We start from the raw sequence: 20,140 nt of genomic DNA, 5'->3' as shown, positions 1-20,140 counted from the left end.
GAAGAAGATGTGACCAGTTGGCCATGTGCTGGGGCTGCCACAGCTCCATCTCTCCAGGGCATTCCCCCTTCCTTCTGTGCTAGCTCTCGGGCCCCTGCATCTGACGTGGGCTGGATCATGTGCCGGATCGTGTGCTGAGGTGGCCCAGCTGGAGGGACTCTGGCGAAAGGGAGCTGAGGGCTAGCAGCTGGTGGTGGTTTGGGAGGGGATGGACACACCTGATGGGGTGGATGCCATACTGCATGGAGAGAAAGGGTGATCCTTCAGGAGGGTAAGGAGGCAGGACAGCTCTTCATCTGGGAGAAGGAGACCTTTAATTACCCGCATGCATTTGTTGCCAGCAGTGCTGCTCCTGATGTATCAGTGTCTTCCTTCATGTATAACCTGCAGATTGTATGTGGGTTTTTTTAAACAAAGTCAGCAAGGTCTCATTACAGTGGTCAGCAGTGCAACAAGCGGCTGTATTTCTGAATCTTTGTAATTCAGTCCCATCTGCCCCACAGGAGCTGCCCCGAGATGATGAGACAAGGAATGAAATGCTTAGATGTGACAGCGAGGACTGCATGCGTTTCTTAAATATTGAATCAGTTGCCTAGCCCATGTCTTGATGTTCCCTTGGTTACCAGATCAGTTAGAAACACTCTTTAAAACCTAAAGTGAAAACTCGGGTATCTGAGGATGATACAAAATGGTGCTAGTCCAACACACTAGCTGGATTTATGCCCTGGCTTGCACTTAATATTGAACCCATGGGCTTTTAGTGAAGGAACCATTGGGTTTTATTACTACAGAAGACAAAACAGTAACCTGTAATTATCCTGTCTCTAGATAATACTTATTTGTTTTCTGTACTCCTTTCTAATATTAGTTTGATTTGCAGGGAATTTATTTCTGAAACTGCTTGAAAGATATCTTTTCCTGATGCTCTGTGTGAAGTCCTCAAGCTGCACACTTAAAAATACTGACTAACTTTCTGAAGACTTCTCCAGTGTTTTAGTGAGTGGCCAAATAAATGTTACACATATTTAAAAAGTGGAGCTCTGCTTATCTCTAACCTCCTGATGGACTTTTGCTCCTGAAATTGACAGCCTGAATTAAAGGGAAAAAAGAAAAATCTCTTATTTGAAGTTCTCTGTAGGTTTGTTTGTTTTTCTCCACTCTTCCTTTTCCCACCTGTTTTATCATCTCTTGAGATCTATCTTTCTGCCTTTGAAAGAGTACAGTTTGTATTTACTCTGTAGTTATACCTTAACTGTCAGAACTGCTCCAAACTGCTCCGAACTGGTGCAATGTTTACAAACCACCTGATCGCGTTTAGTGATTGTATAGTTCTTGCTCGTGCCTTAGGTGAGGAGGCTAACAACCAGGATGACAGCAAGGTGATGGTAACAGAAATGGAAAAGATAGGTAAAAAATGCACAACCCCCTCAGATGTATTGCAGTCCCCAAAAATGTAGTTGATTACTGGCAAGACATAGATGACAGCACTGCTTTTGCTGTGATGGGATGTCTGGTAATTTGAAGTAGACTTGCTCTAGAGCTTGAGTCAGGGTCTCTTCTGTGGTGTTTCCTTGCTATAGAATTTTGCATCAGCCTCAGAGTCTTGCTTTTCCTTTTTAAGTCATGTTACTGGCTTACTCGGTTTCACGTTGTTTCCCTTTCCATGCAGCAATAAGTTGACGGTAGCCTGAGGTAGGTTTAGCAGGTGAGACAAACCCTTGTGAGAAAAGCCCATGAGCACCATTAGGAGAGCTGGCAGCAAGGCATTTCTGCCTCGAGTGCTAGCACTTTGTCCTCCCAGAGAATGTAGTCGAACTTTTGGAAGTTCCTCAGTTTGGAGCTGCAGCTGGAGAAACATGAGATCCAGTTTCTTATTTCGACGGGCTAAGTGCGAGGCTCACGTTCCTCGGCATCGTTCCCGCTGCTCCGGTACTTTGCGTTCAGCTCTCCCCTATCCGCTGTGGCTGCTGAGGGAGCTTGCCTGTCTCGCACGTCTCTGATTTTTGTTTTAAGGTTCCCATGGAAAGCAGCTGGTAAGGGACGTTGTCAGTCTGTGTGAACAAGTCTGTTTCATCGGATGGGGTTTTGGCCAGCCCTGTGAGTGATAGTGCTTTGGAAGATGACAGTGCAGTTGCATCCAAGATTCAAGTAGTGTGTGGCAACCCTGTGTAAATCTGTTAGTGCTGGGTTTGCTGCTCCTCAGCAAGAAGACCGGTCTCCCCTCCAGAGAGCAGGCAGCAAAGCCAGGCACGTGCTACTTGTTACCAGCATCTAGTCATCTACTAGATCTTGCTGCAGAAACACCTGATGCTAACAAAACTTTGTGAAACTTCACTCGCTGACTGTAATAGGTATGCTGGGTGGCTGTGCGGTGCCTGCCGCTGAGGGAGCTGCTGCTGGCGAAGTGGCTGGGGGTGCAGGGGGCACGCGAGGGGCCGCGCCGGGAGCCTGAGGCATTACGCCAATGGTTTGGTGCTTTGTGACTCAGCGCTTCCCAGCTCGCAGCCCAAGTCATCTTTTTGGAGGCCACTGGACCTCATAATGAGGAGCCGTCAGGATCCTAGGATTAATTCCAGTACTTGGAGGTGAGCCACTTGCTGGTTTATAATTCTGCTGAATGTCTTAGGCCATTAGTTCAGATATCAACCAGAAGAATAAAAGCTCATCTGCTGTCATTTTTCTCCTTTGGGTCTCTGGAGAACAGGGCTAGGTTTAATGGGGGAGGAGCCAAAGAAAATCTGTTCTTGCTGGAAGATTCCTTTGGACAGCTAGTTCTTTTGCTTTACCTTGTGCATATGCTCTGCAGGGAATATTTATTGGTCATCTGGGCAATGGAAGGTGACTATTGACTGCTATAGCAAGTAAATCCAAGGTCTAGAATGTACAGGTAGTGTTGTCTGAACCATGAGATTTTTGTTTAAAATGGCTATTCAAGTTCCTGCTTTATAGGGCTTCATATCAGTTCAGTATAGTTAGCACTTGTAACTTATTTTTCCAAAGTAAACTGTTATTGGTCTAGATTTAGAGGTATGTGAATGCTTTAATATAGTTACATTGCTAATTTATTTCTATCTTATTACTATATTTGTGAATATTTATTACTAGATGTAAAAAAAAAAAAAGTACGTTTAATCCTTCCTTTTGAAGACAACTGGCGGTTGCAAACTACTGCTAAGTGAGTTCCCTGAGCCTGCCTGTTCTGGTGCACACGAAGCTGTGTGCTCATTCTGTAACAGCAGACCAGGTCATTGTTATCTCCTTTGCAGGTAGGTCGACTTGACATAATTATAACTGCTTACTTACGCTAACCAGTTTAATTAGGTGTATTGCCTTCAGTGTTCCCCGTTGCCATTTCTCTGTGCAAAGGGAGAGTGCTGAGGTACCTCGTTGTACAGGAGAAGATGGTGTCAGACACCTCAGTCATGCCACAAGAGAGCAAAGACCGAATGTTTGCATGGGAAAGAGCTCGGAGGTGTTTGCAGCAAGGAACCTGTTCCCTGACAAATACAAGGCCCGTAGACCAGGATGTATGACATGAAGCAGAGGACAGAATAAGCAAAAGACTGTAAGAGGGGTGTGGGGAGGAGAAGGGGGTATGTACGGCAGGGCGGCTGTGATGCCAATGTCACCTGTACCAGTGAGGTGCCAGGGTGAAAAGTGAACCGGCACAGACTGAAGTATTAAGCCTTGCAAGTACCTGCCAAATCGTGCCAGCAGCACTGTGCCGAGCACTGCTGGCATGTGGAGGCTGCTGGGGTGCCAAGGGGCCTTCAGCCACAGAGTCACATGTTCAGCGATGTAGGAGATCCTGGCCCTGAAGCAGCAGAAGAGATCCTTGAAGCAGCACTTGTTGGCAACATCAGGTTACATGTTGGTCTCCTTGTGTGTTTCCCCATTGGAAATGGAGCTGACATTGGCATGGCCTGCGCTAATTGTTACTAATAATGAGGCAGCAAGTGAATTGAGAACATCTTATCTATGGCTCCCGTCCCTAGGGGCGGGCTGGCTGCTGGGGTGTCCTCCAACATGTCTCTCTACAGTCACGGCTGCGGTTTGAACACCATGTCCCTTCCTGCTTACAGTGGTCTCCGCCTTCCAGGAGCACATCTACGTGGGACTCGCATGTTTGTGACGATACTTAACTTATTTGGCACTACCCTAGAAAACTGCTCTTTGACTCGAATCCTGGAACTATCTGCTAGGGAAACAATCATTTCTCCCTGTGCTCGTGCCTGATTATAACAGATTAAAAAAAAAAAAAAGTAGTTGTCTGAAAATGGTATGGTGTTGCTCTGCCCATTTATCTTCCAGAAGCCTTGCTGCTCTGTGCCTCTCAGAATAGACCTCTGCCATGGAACTGATCTTTGTGCAAAAGCAAGCTGACTGGATTCATGATGCTGCTGGGTAGAAATACGTGACTAATCTATGGTGTCAAACTTCCAGGCTATAGTTAATTTCTAAAACCAAATCTTCAGATGAGAACAAGTTTTTGCTCTGAAAAGAAACATAACAGTGAAGTCCTGGTTCTTCACGGTCATTTGTCCATTCCCACGTGCCTCTGTTGGGTTAGGTTAGGCTTCTGTTGAGCTCCCATCAGCTGGGAGCTCCTCAGACCTGGTGCGCTGGGGGAAAAGTGAGTTGAGGAGCTTCCCACTCCTCCTTCTCCAGATCTCTGGATAGCAGCCTGGGTATCTAGCAGCCATGCAGGTCCTCCTAACACTCTGACTTGTGTTTTGGCAGGAAGTCAAAAATATGAGGTGGTAGTGCTAGCAGGGAGCTGGCAGTTTGGAAACTGTTGTTGTGTGATGCATCCTTCTTCTATCCAAAACCACTTTTAGTAACACTCAACCTTTGGACATATGAAATACAGTTGATTTTTAGAGGGATTTGATCTCTGTTTCAAAGCTGGAGTCCCCATCCTTCTGAACTGTAATTTACTTTCTCTGGTTCTTAACTCATGTTTTTTCCTCCCTCTGTCCACAGACATTGCAGCTACCTAACCCTTAAAATGACTTCCTCGGACACTTTCAGGCATAGGCTCTCTGGTGCACCTCACAAAATTGCAATCTAATCCTCACAAATTAAAATGCAATTAAACAAACCTGTTCTTCCACTGTAAAACAGGAAGGAAGGAAACCTTTTCATTCCACCCTTCCCTCTTGCCCTGTTGTTTCTTTATTGCACAAATCAGCCAATTCTTCCTGGAACATAGGAGGATGCTGAAGCAGGTGGGAAGTTTACCCGCTGCTTTTGCTGGGGCACCTGAAACAGCTGTGTCCAACCTGCCTAACCTCTGGCTGGCAAAGCAGGGCTGAGAGGACGAACAAGGTGAGCCACCTTCACAGTGCTCATCAAGAAGGACATGCACACAGCCCTACTTATGCTAGTGTTGTGCAGCTTTCTTGACAGGAAACTGCTGTTGACACACATCAGTGATTAAAAGCAAAAGCGTAAGAACTGGCCGTGTGAGGAGTTACTCAGGCACCTGGAATGGCCATGAGAGGGACAACTTTCCATAAAGAGCATGCAAGGAAATGAAGACAAAGGCACTAACCTCTGCCAGGGATGTGTGTATAGGTGTTTCCTCAAAAGTCTGAAGACCATGGTAGAAGGTAGACCTCTCTGGATTACTCCAAATTATATTGGAAGAAAAGTGCTGAAACATAATTCTGATACCATGAGACCACTGTGTGGAGAAGATCGGACAATCTTGCCTTTTTACTAGCAACTAGCAAAAGCCTCAAAGCATATGAGCTAGTAGGTTTGGGGATTGGACTAGATGACCTTTAAAGGTCCCTTCCAACCCAAACTATTCTATGATTCTATGAATCATGGATGTCAATTCTCCAGGCATCTGCTAAGAAAGGATTATATGAAGTTGAACGGCCTGAGAGATTGAGTACCACAAAGAACACCTTTTGATGGAAAGCAATGAGTACAGAAGCTCTTCAGAATAGGTTTTATAGCCATGTGGAAGTAACTAGCTGGAAAGGCAGGTGTGAGGAGCATGCTGCCTGTGAGATGAATTTAGGAGGAGCTTCAGGTAGGCTGGAGGACAAGAACAGAAATCAAATAGTCTTGTCAAACTGAAGGTATGGTTGAAAACTGACTTCTATTCAATAGGTGCAGATACTTATTGAACAAGCAGGTGTAATAAATACTCAACTGCAGAATGGAAAATAATAGACTTGGTAGTGCTTTCACGGAGGGGGAAAAAACAGTTAGAGGAGATCACAGGTTGAGCACGGTTCAATGGTAGCATGCTATTCTGAAAACAGCCTGCAAAATCAATGAAGTTGTGCAGGACTATTCCTTCAGCATTACTCTGTTGTGTCTCATCTTTGGGTACCGTAATTCAAGACAGGCCTGTTAAGTGCTGTGTCTGGAAAATGGTAAATGTCTTCAGTAAGAAATACCAGGTGATTAAGCAGTGGAAGAGAGGACAGTTATGTCCTTTTTGAGTGTTTGTAACAAGCTTCCCCCATGTCAGCCTTCAGAGAAAGGAAACAAATTGTTCCTTGCCTGCAGTAGATAAGAAAATAGTCATAGGTTTAAATTTCAATAAGTAAGTTTCAGGCTAGGTGAGAGCAAAGCACTCGGAGATCGCCTGCAGCAAGCAGTGGAGCCTCCACCATTGGCATCGGTAAGGACAGGTTAGACAACTGTCTGTCAGAGTGATGGGAGTGTAAACTGTCCATCCTTGGTGGACGAGCTGGGCTAGATTTCAGTTAGGCTGTCCTTCAGGAAACGTGAGGATGTCCTTCCAGCTGGCTGCAGGCACAGTCCTTCACAAGCAATCTCAGTCTCGTTAGCAGCCATTTCCCTATGTCTCTGAAAAAGACTTATGGGCTTTTTTCTTTTTTTTAATTTAGAAGGCTTTCTTTTAGGAAGACAACATAATCAATTTTTTCCTTCATTGACTCTTCCTATTAATTGCCTAAACAAGTGCTCTGTGAACTCTAGTCTTATTTTATTCCACTTTACATTTAAATGACTTGGCAGATTCTGTTACATGTACCTGTGTTCTTTCAACAGAAGGAAGGAGGGCTAATTATGTCACTTCAAGAGCAATATACTGAAATATAACCTATAATTCAGTCTACCTCCCAAATACTAACCGGAGTGGAAAGAAAAAATAATCTGAAGATTCAAAAAATGAAATCTTCAGGAATGAACTGAAGTTTCTTAACTGTGTCTTGGACCCGCCTGTCCTAGCTGTAGTGTGCTGGGTGTGTGTTGATTGTGCAGGTGTGTGTATCTGTCTCAGGTGACCATCCTTTACGGACTGAAGGGGAAACTTTGGATGAAGACGTACTGATGGAAGATGTGACAAGTGGTGTGAGAGACATCAGTTGGGTGAGCATTGTGCCCAGCCTTGCAGTGCTGGTGGGAGGCCTGGACACACCTTTCCTGTTTCATACTTGACTGGTCTCAGCCTTTGGTCCTGCAAAGCGTAGCCTCTTGCAGCCCAACAGTTTCCAGCTGTCCCCGGTGCTGCTGGCTGTGCGGCACTGCTCTGCTATGTAAAGCTCTCAGCGAGGTACTATAAGGGCCTTTTTCGGTGCTTTGAATGAATTAAGAAACTACTGAAATGCTACCAGAAGCCTGCCTGATTTTTAGACTCCCCACTTGTTCTTTGCCTGGGACCATTGAAACTACTACGATTGTCTGGCTTGAAGCTCGCACATTGTTACTTCTCCTGCAGTGACTGTCTTGCTTCTGCATCAAATGATGCCTCAAGGCCATGTCCCTACTCCTTATGCCATTAGTGCATGCCACTAGAGATGCTTGCACAACAGCTGTGAGTTGGACATTGCCTATTTGTGTACTAGTCAACAAGCACTTTCTGCTAATAGCAGAGCTGGTCAGAAGTTTAGAGTGTTTAAGAAGGGTTTTCTTGTGATTTGTTTGTCTCCATCCCCACATTTCTCAGGTTTCTGTTAGCTCTAGGTGTCTCTCCAACAACAAGGATGCTGCGTAAACCTGGACAACTGTTGCTAACTGGCTGCATCGCATTCTGGAGAGGGTGAAAAAGAATTACTTGATTAAAAGTGCTTGAACAGAGTGGGAAGCTGCACATATATATGAGTTTGGTTAGGTGAGTTTTTCATGCCTTGGGGCTTCTTGTGTGCATTTTGTGGGCTCTGTGTGCTACTGCCCTCCGCTCTGCTGTCTTTTTGACATCTCTGCAATTTCTTCCGTGTGTGTATCCCTCCTTTGCCGCCTCTTCCATCACCTTACCACCGGTCCTGTGCCCCCAGCCCCTCCCTGCAAGGGGCTCATGGCCACGCCAAGATCTCCCACTGGGGCACAGCCCCTTTTTCCTGCCCACCCTGTTCTTTCATCTTGGAGCAGTGCGTTTCCAGCGTTAGTGCTCCCAGGGAAGGTGAACGCGTCGGTGCTGGAGATGTTACTGGCTGCTCTCAGCTGCTTGTTGGATCTTCAGAAAACTCTGAAATTGTTTGACGTTGATCTGTGTGGACGGATGGAAGAGCTGAAGCCTTTGATATCATGGTTTTTGCTTTTTCTTATTCTCCAAAATCTGATCACTGATATCTAATTTTTTGTTGTGATTTGGTAGGTTCTTATATTAACTGGGTACAGATAATAAACATAAAAGTTGATGTAAAACTGACTGCTTATACAGAATACTGCAGTACAGGAGGTTTTTTTTCCCCACTTATACTCCACACAGTACTGTCCTGCAGGTCTGAATTGTCTGATTTATATTGTCTCTGTGTACAGTAGCATCTAGATGGGAATTTCTGGCTTTTTTTCTTGTGCTGGTCTTTGGTGGCTTCTCTAAATTTTGTGCCTTTTTTCAGCATTAAAAATCCCTTAAGAAATAAGTATTGCAATGTATTAACTAGGGTCTTTGGGAGGGAAATTCCTGATCTTCGGCAAGGCAATTCTGTTAGAAGGGAAGCAAGGGACTTCAAGAACTTTAATTAAACGTGCACATCTTCTGAAAGACCCAAAGTAATTGAGAGCTGAGAACAAAATGTTGGTTAATGGTATCTCTGGGTCAGGGTCTGAGCCTTAGAAGTCTGACGCTGCAAAGCTTGTCTCTAGAGACAGGGCAGGGAAAGCTGGTGCCTGTTTAGCTCTCTGACAAGAGAGATCCTACAGAAATTGGAAGGAGGGGTATCTTTACACAGCTTTTTTTTTTTTTTTTTTTTTTTTTGGGGGGCGGGGGTACAGCTCTACCTAAAAATATATTTTGACTCTATTACATTAGTGGTTCAGCTGCTGTTTCTTTACTTCAGCTATAAAGGCTGAATATTCTTTATGTACATACTTTCTAAAATTATGGATTCCTGCTACGCTGTGTCATTGTGTGTTAGTGTCTCCCAAGAGTCACCACGGTGGTGGCTTGTTCTGCTGGCCCTGTCATTACTGCTCTGTAGGGAGGCTTTGGGGATGCTCCCATGCTCTGGGGGAGGTTGGGTGGTTGCTGCAGCTGCACAGGGGCTGCACTTGGATGCTCGAGCATGCATGGGGCAGCACCTGATGTGGGTGACCCACCCATGACCAGTGTGCAGAGACTACAAAATTAGGATGACCTACAGTAGCCATTTTCTGTGCCAATACTTCAGGCAAGTAGTTAATTTATGGAGACTCACACACAAGTCTCTTGTAATTTGGCCAGTTAAGTTTTTTCAAAATAGATATTTTATAGTTGATGAGAAGGGTCGTTTGTGTGAAATTACCTGTCTTCTGTGTCTGTGAATGTTGTGGCTTATTACACCTTGCCTCTGAACTGTTCTAAAAATTCTGACTTTCTCTGCAGCCTTAATTACTGCCTGTTAAAACCTCTCTGATCTAGACAGAACAGTAATGGAGATGGATGGAGGGGCTGACTCATGGAAAGTGCATCAGAGATTGTGGAAGGCATCAGGTCACTTCAGTACCTTAAGAATAGCCAAATATAAAGATCAGAGTTATTTAAAAGTAGAGATTGAATAAACTTCTGAGAGTGTCAGGAGATGCTGACACAAATAGTTCACACAAATAATTGTAATGACTTTTTCCTGCACTGGGGTTAGAAAGAGAATAAAAAGGGAAGACAGTTCTCAAAGCACAGTGGTCTGCTTTCTGCAGAAATAATGGATATAAATAGTAAACATGAGCTAACTGCTAGGCACCGGCACTGCTGCAACCGAACATGGACCTTTCACGGGCCAGGGTATGAAGGTGCATGGGGTGGGCTTTCTGTACTTACAATGCTTTGGAATCACAATGATTGAAAACATCGCTTTTTTAATTACTCTACACTACCTAAGATCAAGTGGAGTGATTCTGTGATACCTTACGTGCCTGACATGTGGCAGTAACCATCGTGTGTCACAGGTGTGATCTGTTTGTCCCCTGCCTCACACATTGGGCTGTCCACAACTGCTGGTGTAGGGTTTTAAAAAAAGTGTTAAAAAAACAACCAAACAAAAAAAACCCAAACAAGTTGGGGGGTGACTTCGGATAGAAAAGGAAAAGATGAAAGAAAAAGAAAGGTTTTAAAAAACACATGGAAGGACTTGGCCCTGCTTTCTGCCCAGAAATATTTTTTGACTCCAGATTTCTTTTAAAACCTGAAAAATTATTTTTTTTTTTCCCCACAAAACAGATTACTGGAATTAGAAAGTTTTACCCCTCATCCCACGAGGTTCCAAGTATAAAAGCATTACCTTAGGGATATGTCTGCTCATCTTTGATCTAAAGCACATGAGCGCATAATTCCTAATACATCAGAGACTGATGCTTAATTGAGGAATTAGCGATGCCAGAAGAGGGCTTTCTCTGGGCCCGTGTTAAGTGTGACCAAATATGGTTTCAGGATCTCAGACAGAAGCATCAGAGTTGCTAATTGCACTGGGGGTGTTTTCTAAGTGGTGTATGAGACTTGAGACACTTAGACTGATTGCTCTGTCATTTGGCCAGCCTTAGCATACTGCTGCATTATCTTAGAGGGATGCCAGTAACTCATCTGTGACCTCTATTACTAATACATGGGGGAACACTCCTGTGACCCCAGCATTTCAAAAGTGTTGACTCATCTTTTCTGTTTATTGCTGCAAAAATCAATTTAAGTAAGTTGTGTTTTGTTTCTGCAATAGGTGAATGGATGAAACTTCTTTCCATCTTGCTTTTGTTGTCTTCATGCAGTTTGCCTCATCTCCATATTGAAAGCAGATTAAGGGACTGGAACTTCTAATGGCTTTTACAATAAGTCATAATTGCATGTCTAGACTCCTTAGACAATTCTTACGTTTTCTCACTAGCATGTAGGATGACAGTGTCTCTCTGGTAGATTAGTTACACAGTCATCTCGGAGCATAATAGTTTTTCTCTTAGAAGAGTTTTAGGGGCTTATGTCAAAGCTGTATCTTAACTTAGTGTGTCTGTGCTGAAACCTTCATAATCCCTTCTCAGCTCTCATCTTTAGGAAGCTCTTTCATCTCATATTTACATAGCCGACTTCCATATTTTATTTTTTTTTCTTTTTGGGGGGATGGAGAGAGACTAGATTGGCTCCCTTGCTCCTGTTCCCAAATCAAAAATCCTCTTCATATATAACTCCTTTTTGCCTAAGCGTACAGGTGTTTATATAAAATGTGATTCACTTGCATGTTGCTCCTGCTAACGGTGGGAGGCTTCTTAGAGGTGTACTAGTCCCAAATGGCAGCAACAGCAAACCTTCCGACAAGTGACCAACGTCGTGGCCTTAATAATATATGCTGTTGTGTGGCTTCGCAGTGCTGGTGGGCTGGGTGCAGCCTTTTAGAAGAGAGAAAACAAGTGTGTTAGGTGGGGTACGTCTAATGAAATCATCTAGCTGCCAAATCCAGAGAAAATTGAAACCTCTAGCTTAAGAAAATGAATAAAGTCCTAAACAGTTGCCTGATACTGTTGGCAATGTATCTGCTAGTAACGTTTAAAGAGACAACCTGCTTGTTGTTACTTAGAGATATTGGAGCGAAAACTTGGTGGTGATGGGGTCAGCTCTTCTCTCTGCCCACTCGCAGCCTTGTTTTCCCCCAGACCTGCTCGTGCAGCTGCAATTGCCAAGCCAACGCCCACATAAGGGCCGTAGCTTACAGCTGTGGCATCTCAGCGTGGGGCGATCCGATGAGCATCCCGCCGCGGGGGAGCGCGGGGTCGGAAGCGTGTGGAGGAGCCTGGCGTCGAGGGCAGTGCAGGGGATGCTGTTGCCAGCAGCACCTGACGGCAAATTTCAGGGACTAGCAGGGTAAACTTTGCCTGCTATAGCGAGGCAAATTTTAAATGAAATGGTTCAGTAATTGCAGCTTACTTTTTTCATCTCAAAACACGTTTCCGATGAAAGCAATGGTGGCTTTATCTACAGATGTAGAAACTTCAAAATTAATGCATTGGTAGCCGTTTATGAAATATTTTTGATTTCCCTAGAGGAAAGACTGATGCGATCTCTTGAAAATCTTTGTCAATGTGACTGCTACCCTTGTTTAATTTGAATAGACTTCTGATCTGCGAGAAATGTAATTGAGCTATCACTATAGTCTTAATTTTATTATAAAAATTGAACTCCATTTCTTGACACTTGTTCCAACAAATTATTTGGTTTAAGGGCTGGGAACTGTAACAGAATATCTTAAATGTTTGATATAATTTGCTAATTCACTAAAATGTTCTAAAATCCTCTCATTTCCAGGGTTGTGCGCAGAAGTATATTGTGAAGAACTACTTCTACTACTACTTGTTCAAGTTTTCAGCTGCTTTGGGCGAAGAGATTTTTTATATCACTTTCCTTCCATTTACCTACTGGAACATAGATCACTCTGTGTCTAGAAGGATGATAATTGTTTGGTCTGTAAGTATTTCTATGACTTACTTAAACATGTACTTGTTAATTCTGTAACTGTAGCAAATTAATATTTAAGAGTAAGAATAACTCTTCAAACAAACAAAATCCCTTCAAACAAACCCCCCCCCCAACGTTATTTATACATGTAACTCGTGTTCATGAAGCAGAGGCATTGTGGTGCTGAGAGAGGAGGTGAGAGGCATTAGCTGACATAGGGTGTCTGTTCATCTCTGTTAAGTCTTGAACTGACTTAGCTTTTTCAGCCCGGTAATTGCTTGAGCTGCTTTCGATAGGGTTTGCACAGAACAGTTGGTAAAACACTTCCTTCCCAATGTGTCATGGTATTTTAAGGATCCTTCTTTATCATTTCAGGAAATCTTTCTCTTACCCCAATTTCTTTTGCATAACCTGTTCATATAGTTCTGGCTCAGTTGAAAACAGTATAAATCTAACAGGAAGGGGATTTCAGGCTGCAGCAGAATAAACAGGGTGCTTCTGCAGTCACTTGAGGGCTAAAAAAAATATAAAAAAATCAGATCCTCTGTTGAAGGCTAAGACTTAAAAGCATTGATTTTTGTTAACACCAGAGCATTCTCAAATTAACTGGCTTCAGCATTGTTTCAGCCTTCACAAATGCGGTTTGGAGTATCCAGAACAGTGTATTTCCATTCTGGCACTGAAAACCAGTAGATAACCAGGCACTTCAGTCTGGGAATGGCTGTTGTTTTGTCACTGCCATTGCTTGTCTTGGTATCGACCAGATCTTTGCTGCCCAAATAAGATCATTTTAGAACAAAGAAGGGAGGTAGGGAACATTTCTGGCAGATGGCAGACCCTGGAGGTTTAGCTGTCAATCTACATTGATTTAAGAAATTGAAGCTTGGCAAAAACCTGGATATGATATCTAGCTTTGTTTCTTTACAGTGAAGCTTCTCCTTGATTTAGTCAATTCTGGTTAATAATATTCTGTCTTCTGTCCAAATAATATGATGAGAAATAATAAAAACAATTTGAATAGGGTCATACACTTCAAATGCACCTGGTCTTGGACAGAAGGCATCAGCTGTTCTATGCCAGTAACCTTAGTCAATACGTTTTATAAAGAGAACATGAAAAATAACTTGCAGATGAAATTTAGAAGTAGGTGGACACTGTATAATTAGAGCTGGGTTTTGGCCAGGAGTACACCTACTGCTTCTGGAAACATGCCACAGAAGATGATAATTGGTAGTCACTGCCTTCTGGGTTTGCATATTGCTCAAAAAATGACTCCTTAGAGCTTCTTGCATGCCTTTCTGCAAACTTGCCTTGCCTTTGCCTTGCAAAGAGTCCATCAGAGTACTGGCCAGATCTAGTCTAGTTTAATTGGAGTGTTCAAGCATGTGATATGATGATTATTAATACTATTTTTCCAGTTACTGAGGGAGTTGTGGAGTTGCATTTTATACTGAAAATGGGAAAAGAAGAAGCTGTTTTAAACACACAGACTTGTGACAATCTGTAGCTTTAAAAACATTTTCATTATATGTAATTGTGAAATGGCTAAAAATGTCTGTGCAGGCTATGTGTTAATGTTATGGCAAGCTCAGCTTGGTGGCTTATTTGCTGGTGAGCAGGCTGTGAACAGGAATCAGCATTCATGGTGCTGTAAGTGGTGTCTGTCTGTCTCAGATGCCTTGGTTACGTACGCAGCAGCAGAATCGGCTTAGCTGCGTGGGAAATGCCAAGGTGTTCAATGGGACAAAGCTGTGCTTTTAACTTACTGGAAGGTTTTTGGCAATAGCGCTGGAAGGATGCCTGTCTGGTGACCCAGCGGTGAGCAGGAGTGCGGGTCTGCAGCTAGCAGCAACTCTGAATTGAGTTTCAAAGAAACGCTTCTGCTTCTGAATGGGTGATGATGTGGGGCTGAGAACAGCCGTGTTAGATAAAAGTAAAAATCCAGGTAGCCTGATAGTCTCTGACAACAGCTGCCAGGAGAAGGCTGGGAAGAGCATGAAGGGGCGAGTGCAGCACCCAGGTACGGTCTGCAGAACGCTCTTTTCCAGCTGGGGAAAGGAGCTGGTATCAAATGGAGAGCCCTAAGGAGAAGGTAGTAGTAGTAGTTCCCTTTTAACACTGTTTGGGATGAGGGCGGTTTGCTAGCGAAGCTCTTCAGCAGGGAGAGAGACAGTGGACCAGCAATGACCTTTTCCTGAGCCTGGCGCAAAGCATGCGGGTACGTTGGGAACACAAGCTGGTAAAACACAGTTGGCAGGGCTGGTCGTGATGAAGGGGGTTAGACCACTGCAGGGGAGAAGTGGGCTTACCCTTGGGCAGCGGAGAAGCAGAAGTGGTACCCAGTGTGGTACTTCATTGTGTGCTGTTGAGGACTTAAACCTGTGAGTTTCTGCTGCCAGTTGGAAATGACAGAGTCAGTGTCCCAGGATGAATCAGGGGAGTTTTTTCCCTTACAAATTAAAGCAGTATTAATGCTGTTTACAAGGCCTTCCTGCCATCTTATCTGTAATAGTTTATGCAGAGCCAGACTCCCACATTTGAGAAAGATAAACTCGAACTGGAGCAGGGCCAGGGATGATTAGGGAGCAGGCTATTTTCTAAGCAGAGACTGAAAGCTTAGATAAGTCCCTAATAAAATGAAATCGGAGAGAGAATGGGGCTCACTGTAAACACCAGGGGAAGGAAGGAGCTTTTTAAAATAATAGTACAGTCACAAGAAGAAACATGTGTAAGGCAGTTGTAAATAAACTAAGTTGAAGCCAAAGGTTGTGAAGTAGCTCTACAAGGGTGAAGGGCGGTAAGAAAAATTACAAAGAGAGTTTATTTCAGCACCAGCAGCAGGGGAGTGGACTTGGTGCCCTGGGATGTCTTCTCCAGTCCTGGGTCCCCCAAACCAGCTGCTTTTGCTTTTCTGTTTAGCTGGACAGCTCTGGGAAACACTGGCTGTGGTCACATCCAGCTGCTTCGGGAGCTTAAAGCAACATGTTGTGCTTCCACGGTGCCTTTCCTCTGAGGATTCACAGTATATATGTAGGCTTTACCTTTCCCTTTATGGATAGGCGAGGGAAATAACTGCCTGAAACCTCCGAGCAAGATGCTGGGTCCGTGCTGAAGGCACCCTGGTGTCTTTGCCTCCCTTCTCCAGCAATTTGAAGTAAACTCTCTTGAATCTGCACAGACGAGGCTTTGATGCCTGTGACTCTTGCTACTTCAAGCAGGAAGTGCAGAGATGAAAAATAACTTCACGTGAACCAGCCCCCAAATGTACTTTAAATTTACACAGCACACCCCTGCTCGAGAGGTGGAAGCCAAGTTTGTTTTTTTAATCTCTGCATGCCTTCAGGGTTGAAAGCTTTATTTTGGTGTGGAATTTCAGAGGTAAGGTAGAGACCTGGAAAAAAATAGTTACTGCTTGCTATTTGGCATGCTTGGAAATTTTTTTTCTGGTTATTTTTTTCAGGGTGCCTGGATGTAAAATGTATCCACGCATCTTTTGAGCCTATAAAACTTTAATCTATACAATATAAATAAGAGCTGGCCAGCATGGACTTTGTTGGTGTATGACAGCGATAAGCTGCTGACTCAGGTGAAGGCAGCATCTCTGAAGGAAGGCAGAGTTTGGGTGGCTGGCGGTGCCAGGTGGGCACCTGCCGGGCTCCTCGCGCGGTGCTGGGGGCAGACATCCTCAGCAAGGCTGAGGAGGTCCTGGGTCTGAATCCATGGCAATTTAGTTTCCCACCTTGCTTTTCAGAAGAACAGTTTTTCCAAGGCTGTCGGCATTTAGTGTAACTTGGGCATGATGAGGTCTGAACTCTGGCTCTCAGGGTAACCAGGAGTTTAATAACCAGCAGGAATTTACCTGCAATCATGATGCCACTGACATTACTGTGTGGTGATTGAATCCCTGGATGCTGCTTTGAAAACTCACTTTGCAGCAGACTTTGGGTTTAGTGATTCTTCTGTGTTTGTTTTTGCGCTTTTGCAACACTTCACCAAAAGGTTTTTGTGCTTTTGCAACACTTCGCCAAAAGGTTTTTGTGTTTTTGCAACATTTTTCAAAAACAAGCTTGGAACAGCTGATAATCATAGTCGCTTGAAAGACAAACTCTAAAAAGCACCATATATTACACTGCATAAGAACATGTAAGACTGTATTCAGGCATGTAAGTAACTACAAAATGTCAGAATACAAAAATAAATGGTCCATAAAATGCCATGCGGGAGATGATAAAGTGTTGACTGAAAGAGAATTTTGTATGTGCTGATGCCTGTACTCTACCCTTGAAGAAAAAGGGCCAGTGAGGCTTTCATAACTGAGACCATCTGGGAATAATTTAAGGTGAAGTTCTCCTGTATTTCACTAGAACTACTAGGTGTAACATTTTCCCAGTTTTAGGTGTTAGATGATAAACCAGTTCAATGTAACAGGAGTTTTTCCTGCTATCAGGAGACGGGGCCCAAATTTCTCTTATTCAAACTTGTCATAAGATAGTCAACTACCTTATAGTTTTTGTCCAAAGGCTTCTTTTGAAGACAGAATGAATGTCCTAGGATGGTGGTCAGTTATACCTCTGGAGGCACAAGGCTCTCTTGATCTGGTTTTGTGTTTCTGAAGTCTGACTCGAAAGAGCCAAAGTCCTGCCTCCTGTATATATATATTTTTTAAGAAGCTGTCTGTGCTGTCTCTCCCCTCCTCCTGTGCCCTGCTGCCCCTTGCTGTGACACGCACGCTGCCCTGCTGCTGAGCGCGGCACTGCTTGCGGTGGGCTGGAGACCTGCCTCGTGGATGCGCTGTTCACATCGTGGCTGGGACGACTCAAGTGTCTGAGCATCCCACCAGCTCAGTGCCATCTTGAACGTCCCGTTGCACCTGCCCAAATCCCTGGCAAGCGTCGCGTAAAGTTCTTGCGCAGCTAGCGCAAGATCGATGCGTTTGCTGGAAAAGGAAGCCACGCTGGAGGTGAGGCGGCAGATCCTCGAGCTCCCCTAGCCAGCCGCCCTCTCCTGTACGGCGCGCGGGCCTCGAGGAGGTGCCCAGCCTCGCGGTTGCCATCGGCATCTCTGCGTGCGGGGAGCAGCCGGCTGGCCTGGGGAGGGGATGGGGAGCAGGATGCGATCAGAGGGCGGCTTAGGGCCTCCCAGGCTGGGGGTGCCTGGGGCAACTCTGCTTCCTCCACCTGGGCTGCTGCCTGGGCAAAAGGCCGGCAGTGCTGCTCAGTGACTTCCATAGTGTTTTTTCCTGAAGCCAGACCTTAGTTCTTGGCATTAACTTGGTGGTAGGAGGAGTAACTCCATGAGAACATGCTCTTCCTTGCCCTGCTCCTCTTTCACTGTGAACGGAGTGATGCTCGAGGGGTACAGTCACAGCTGTTATCTGTTGGAGTGTTTACCTACTCACTTAAGCCTTAGTTGGAGGATGCTGAGAATAGAAGCTGTGAAGAGTACAGACTGGATGCTTGGTTCAACTTCTGTATGGTGAATCAAAGTCACGCCTGCCTTAACAACCATGAATACAGTCTTTGCTTCTGCTTGACTAATCTTCTGCAAATGCCAGTTTATTAATAGTGCATCCTTGTTTTTTGCCCCTCTTTCCAGCGTTCCCGATGTGCTCTGTCACTCCTATCAGTGGTTAGGATAAGAGCAAAAACAACATCGTTTTCACAATGTAAATTTCCTTTCTGGGAAGATGACAAATACTATTGCAGGCCAGGGTTTCTGGAGCCAGGTTATAGAGTTTCTATTTTGGAGCCAAAACAGCAGATTCAAAGTCAGGCTGCCACACTGTGAGTCTCGGGGAAGAAGTCACCAATGCTATTTGACCCCAAGCCTTCTCTAGAATTTCATCTTGTCCTTTTAATAGATCAATAGCGCAGAGAGGAGAGCTGCAAAATCAGAGGTTGAAAATAAATGTGTTCTGGTTCACCTCTGTTAGCTGAAATATTACAGAGTACAAAAAGAATTGCTCCTCCGGACCTTCACGTGCCTGTGGGGTGGTCAGGTGTGCGTGTCCCTGTGCGGAGGTTGTGGCAGAGGAGGGGTGATGGAGGATGTCCCACTGTCGTGGTTTAACCCCAGCCAGCAACTAGGCACCATGCAGCCGCTCGCTCACTCCTCCCCCACCCAGTGGGATGGGGCAGAAAATCAGGAAAAAGAAGTAAAACTCATGGGTTGAGATAAGAATGGTGTAATAGAACAGAAAAGAAGAAACTAATAATGATAATGATAACACTAATAAAATGACAACAGCAATAATAAAAGGATTGGAATGTACAAATGATGTGCAGTGCAATTGCTCACACCCAGCTAGTCCCTGAGCGGCGATTCCCCGCCCCCACTCCCCAGTTCCTATACTGGGTGGGACGTCCCATGGTATGGAATACCCTGTTGGCCAGTTTGGGTCAGCTGCCCTGGCTGTGTCCTGTGCCAACTTCTTGTGCCCCTCCAGCTTTCTCGCTGGCTGGGCATGAGAAGCTGAAAAATCCTTGACATTAGTCTAAACGCTACTTAGCACCAACTGAAAACATCAGCGTTATCAACATTCTTCTCATACTGAACTCAAAACATAGCACCGTACCAGCTACTAGGAAGACAGTTAACTCTATCCCAGCTGAAACCAGGACACCCATATACCAAACACTTGCAGCACTGGGCCTGTTTCCTAAATCTTGCCAGACTCAGGGTGTGGGCAGCTGCCATGGAAATGTTCCAAAGGGGAAATCGTGGCCTGAGGTCGCTGGTCCCATGCCCCTGCATACAGAGCTGGCTTGGCTGTTTGTCTATCTGCCTTCATACGCTTCTGCACCATGGCAGTAAATCTACGTGCAGCACTCTTGCTTCCTGCCACAGAATTGCTGCCCACAGCGATTGCAAGAGTAGTGAGGGAAAACCATTGAAAATGCCAGGCAACACCGGCAGGCAAGCAAAACCACTTCTTAGATCATTGAAGCAATACCAGAGTTATGTGAATGTCAAGGAGCCAGGTCACTTTATGGGACTGTGATGCTCACCGGGAGGGGAACAGTCCCTCACCCCAGAGGGAACTCCCGGAGGACAAACAAATCAATTGGCATCTGGACCTATGTGGATGCTAATGCCTCAAGTTTGATTCATCATTGTTCACTAAAGCACAATCTGTTAAAACGCAAAGATAGATTCATCCTGTTTACCCCAGTGCAAAGCCCCAGGTGAGGATGTATATTTGGAGATGGACCATGTATATGACTCAGAGCAAAGTCAGAGGAAACCCTCAGAAAAAGGCTACAGAGGCTGTTGTGCTGCTATAGCAACTGCTAATTGCATTTGTGT

The 20,140-nt window shown here is 44.7% G+C and overlaps 1 protein-coding gene across 5 annotated transcripts in view; it reads left to right on the top strand.

Moving 5' to 3' along the window:
- Positions 1-20,140, top strand: part of SGPP2 (sphingosine-1-phosphate phosphatase 2) — a 38,457-nt gene that overhangs the window by 2,198 nt on the left and 16,119 nt on the right. For 3 of the 5 annotated variants that reach the window (XM_030029178.1, XM_030029181.2, XM_030029182.2), the window contains exon 2: positions 12,686-12,844. In XM_030029178.1, the coding sequence (XP_029885038.1) occupies positions 12,686-12,844 (159 nt within the window). Of the gene's footprint in view, positions 1-6,400; positions 7,357-7,910; positions 8,099-12,685; positions 12,845-20,140 lie in introns of those variants that run through there. The other 2 variants (XM_030029179.2, XM_030029180.2) reach the window with 2 other exon arrangements.

This window comes from Aquila chrysaetos, chromosome 10 (assembly GCF_900496995.4).
Source record: "Aquila chrysaetos chrysaetos chromosome 10, bAquChr1.4, whole genome shotgun sequence".
Classification (NCBI taxonomy): Eukaryota; Metazoa; Chordata; class Aves; order Accipitriformes; family Accipitridae; genus Aquila; species Aquila chrysaetos.
The sequence above is the reverse complement of the archived record's forward strand: the minus strand, read 5'-3'. Positions and strand labels throughout refer to the sequence as shown.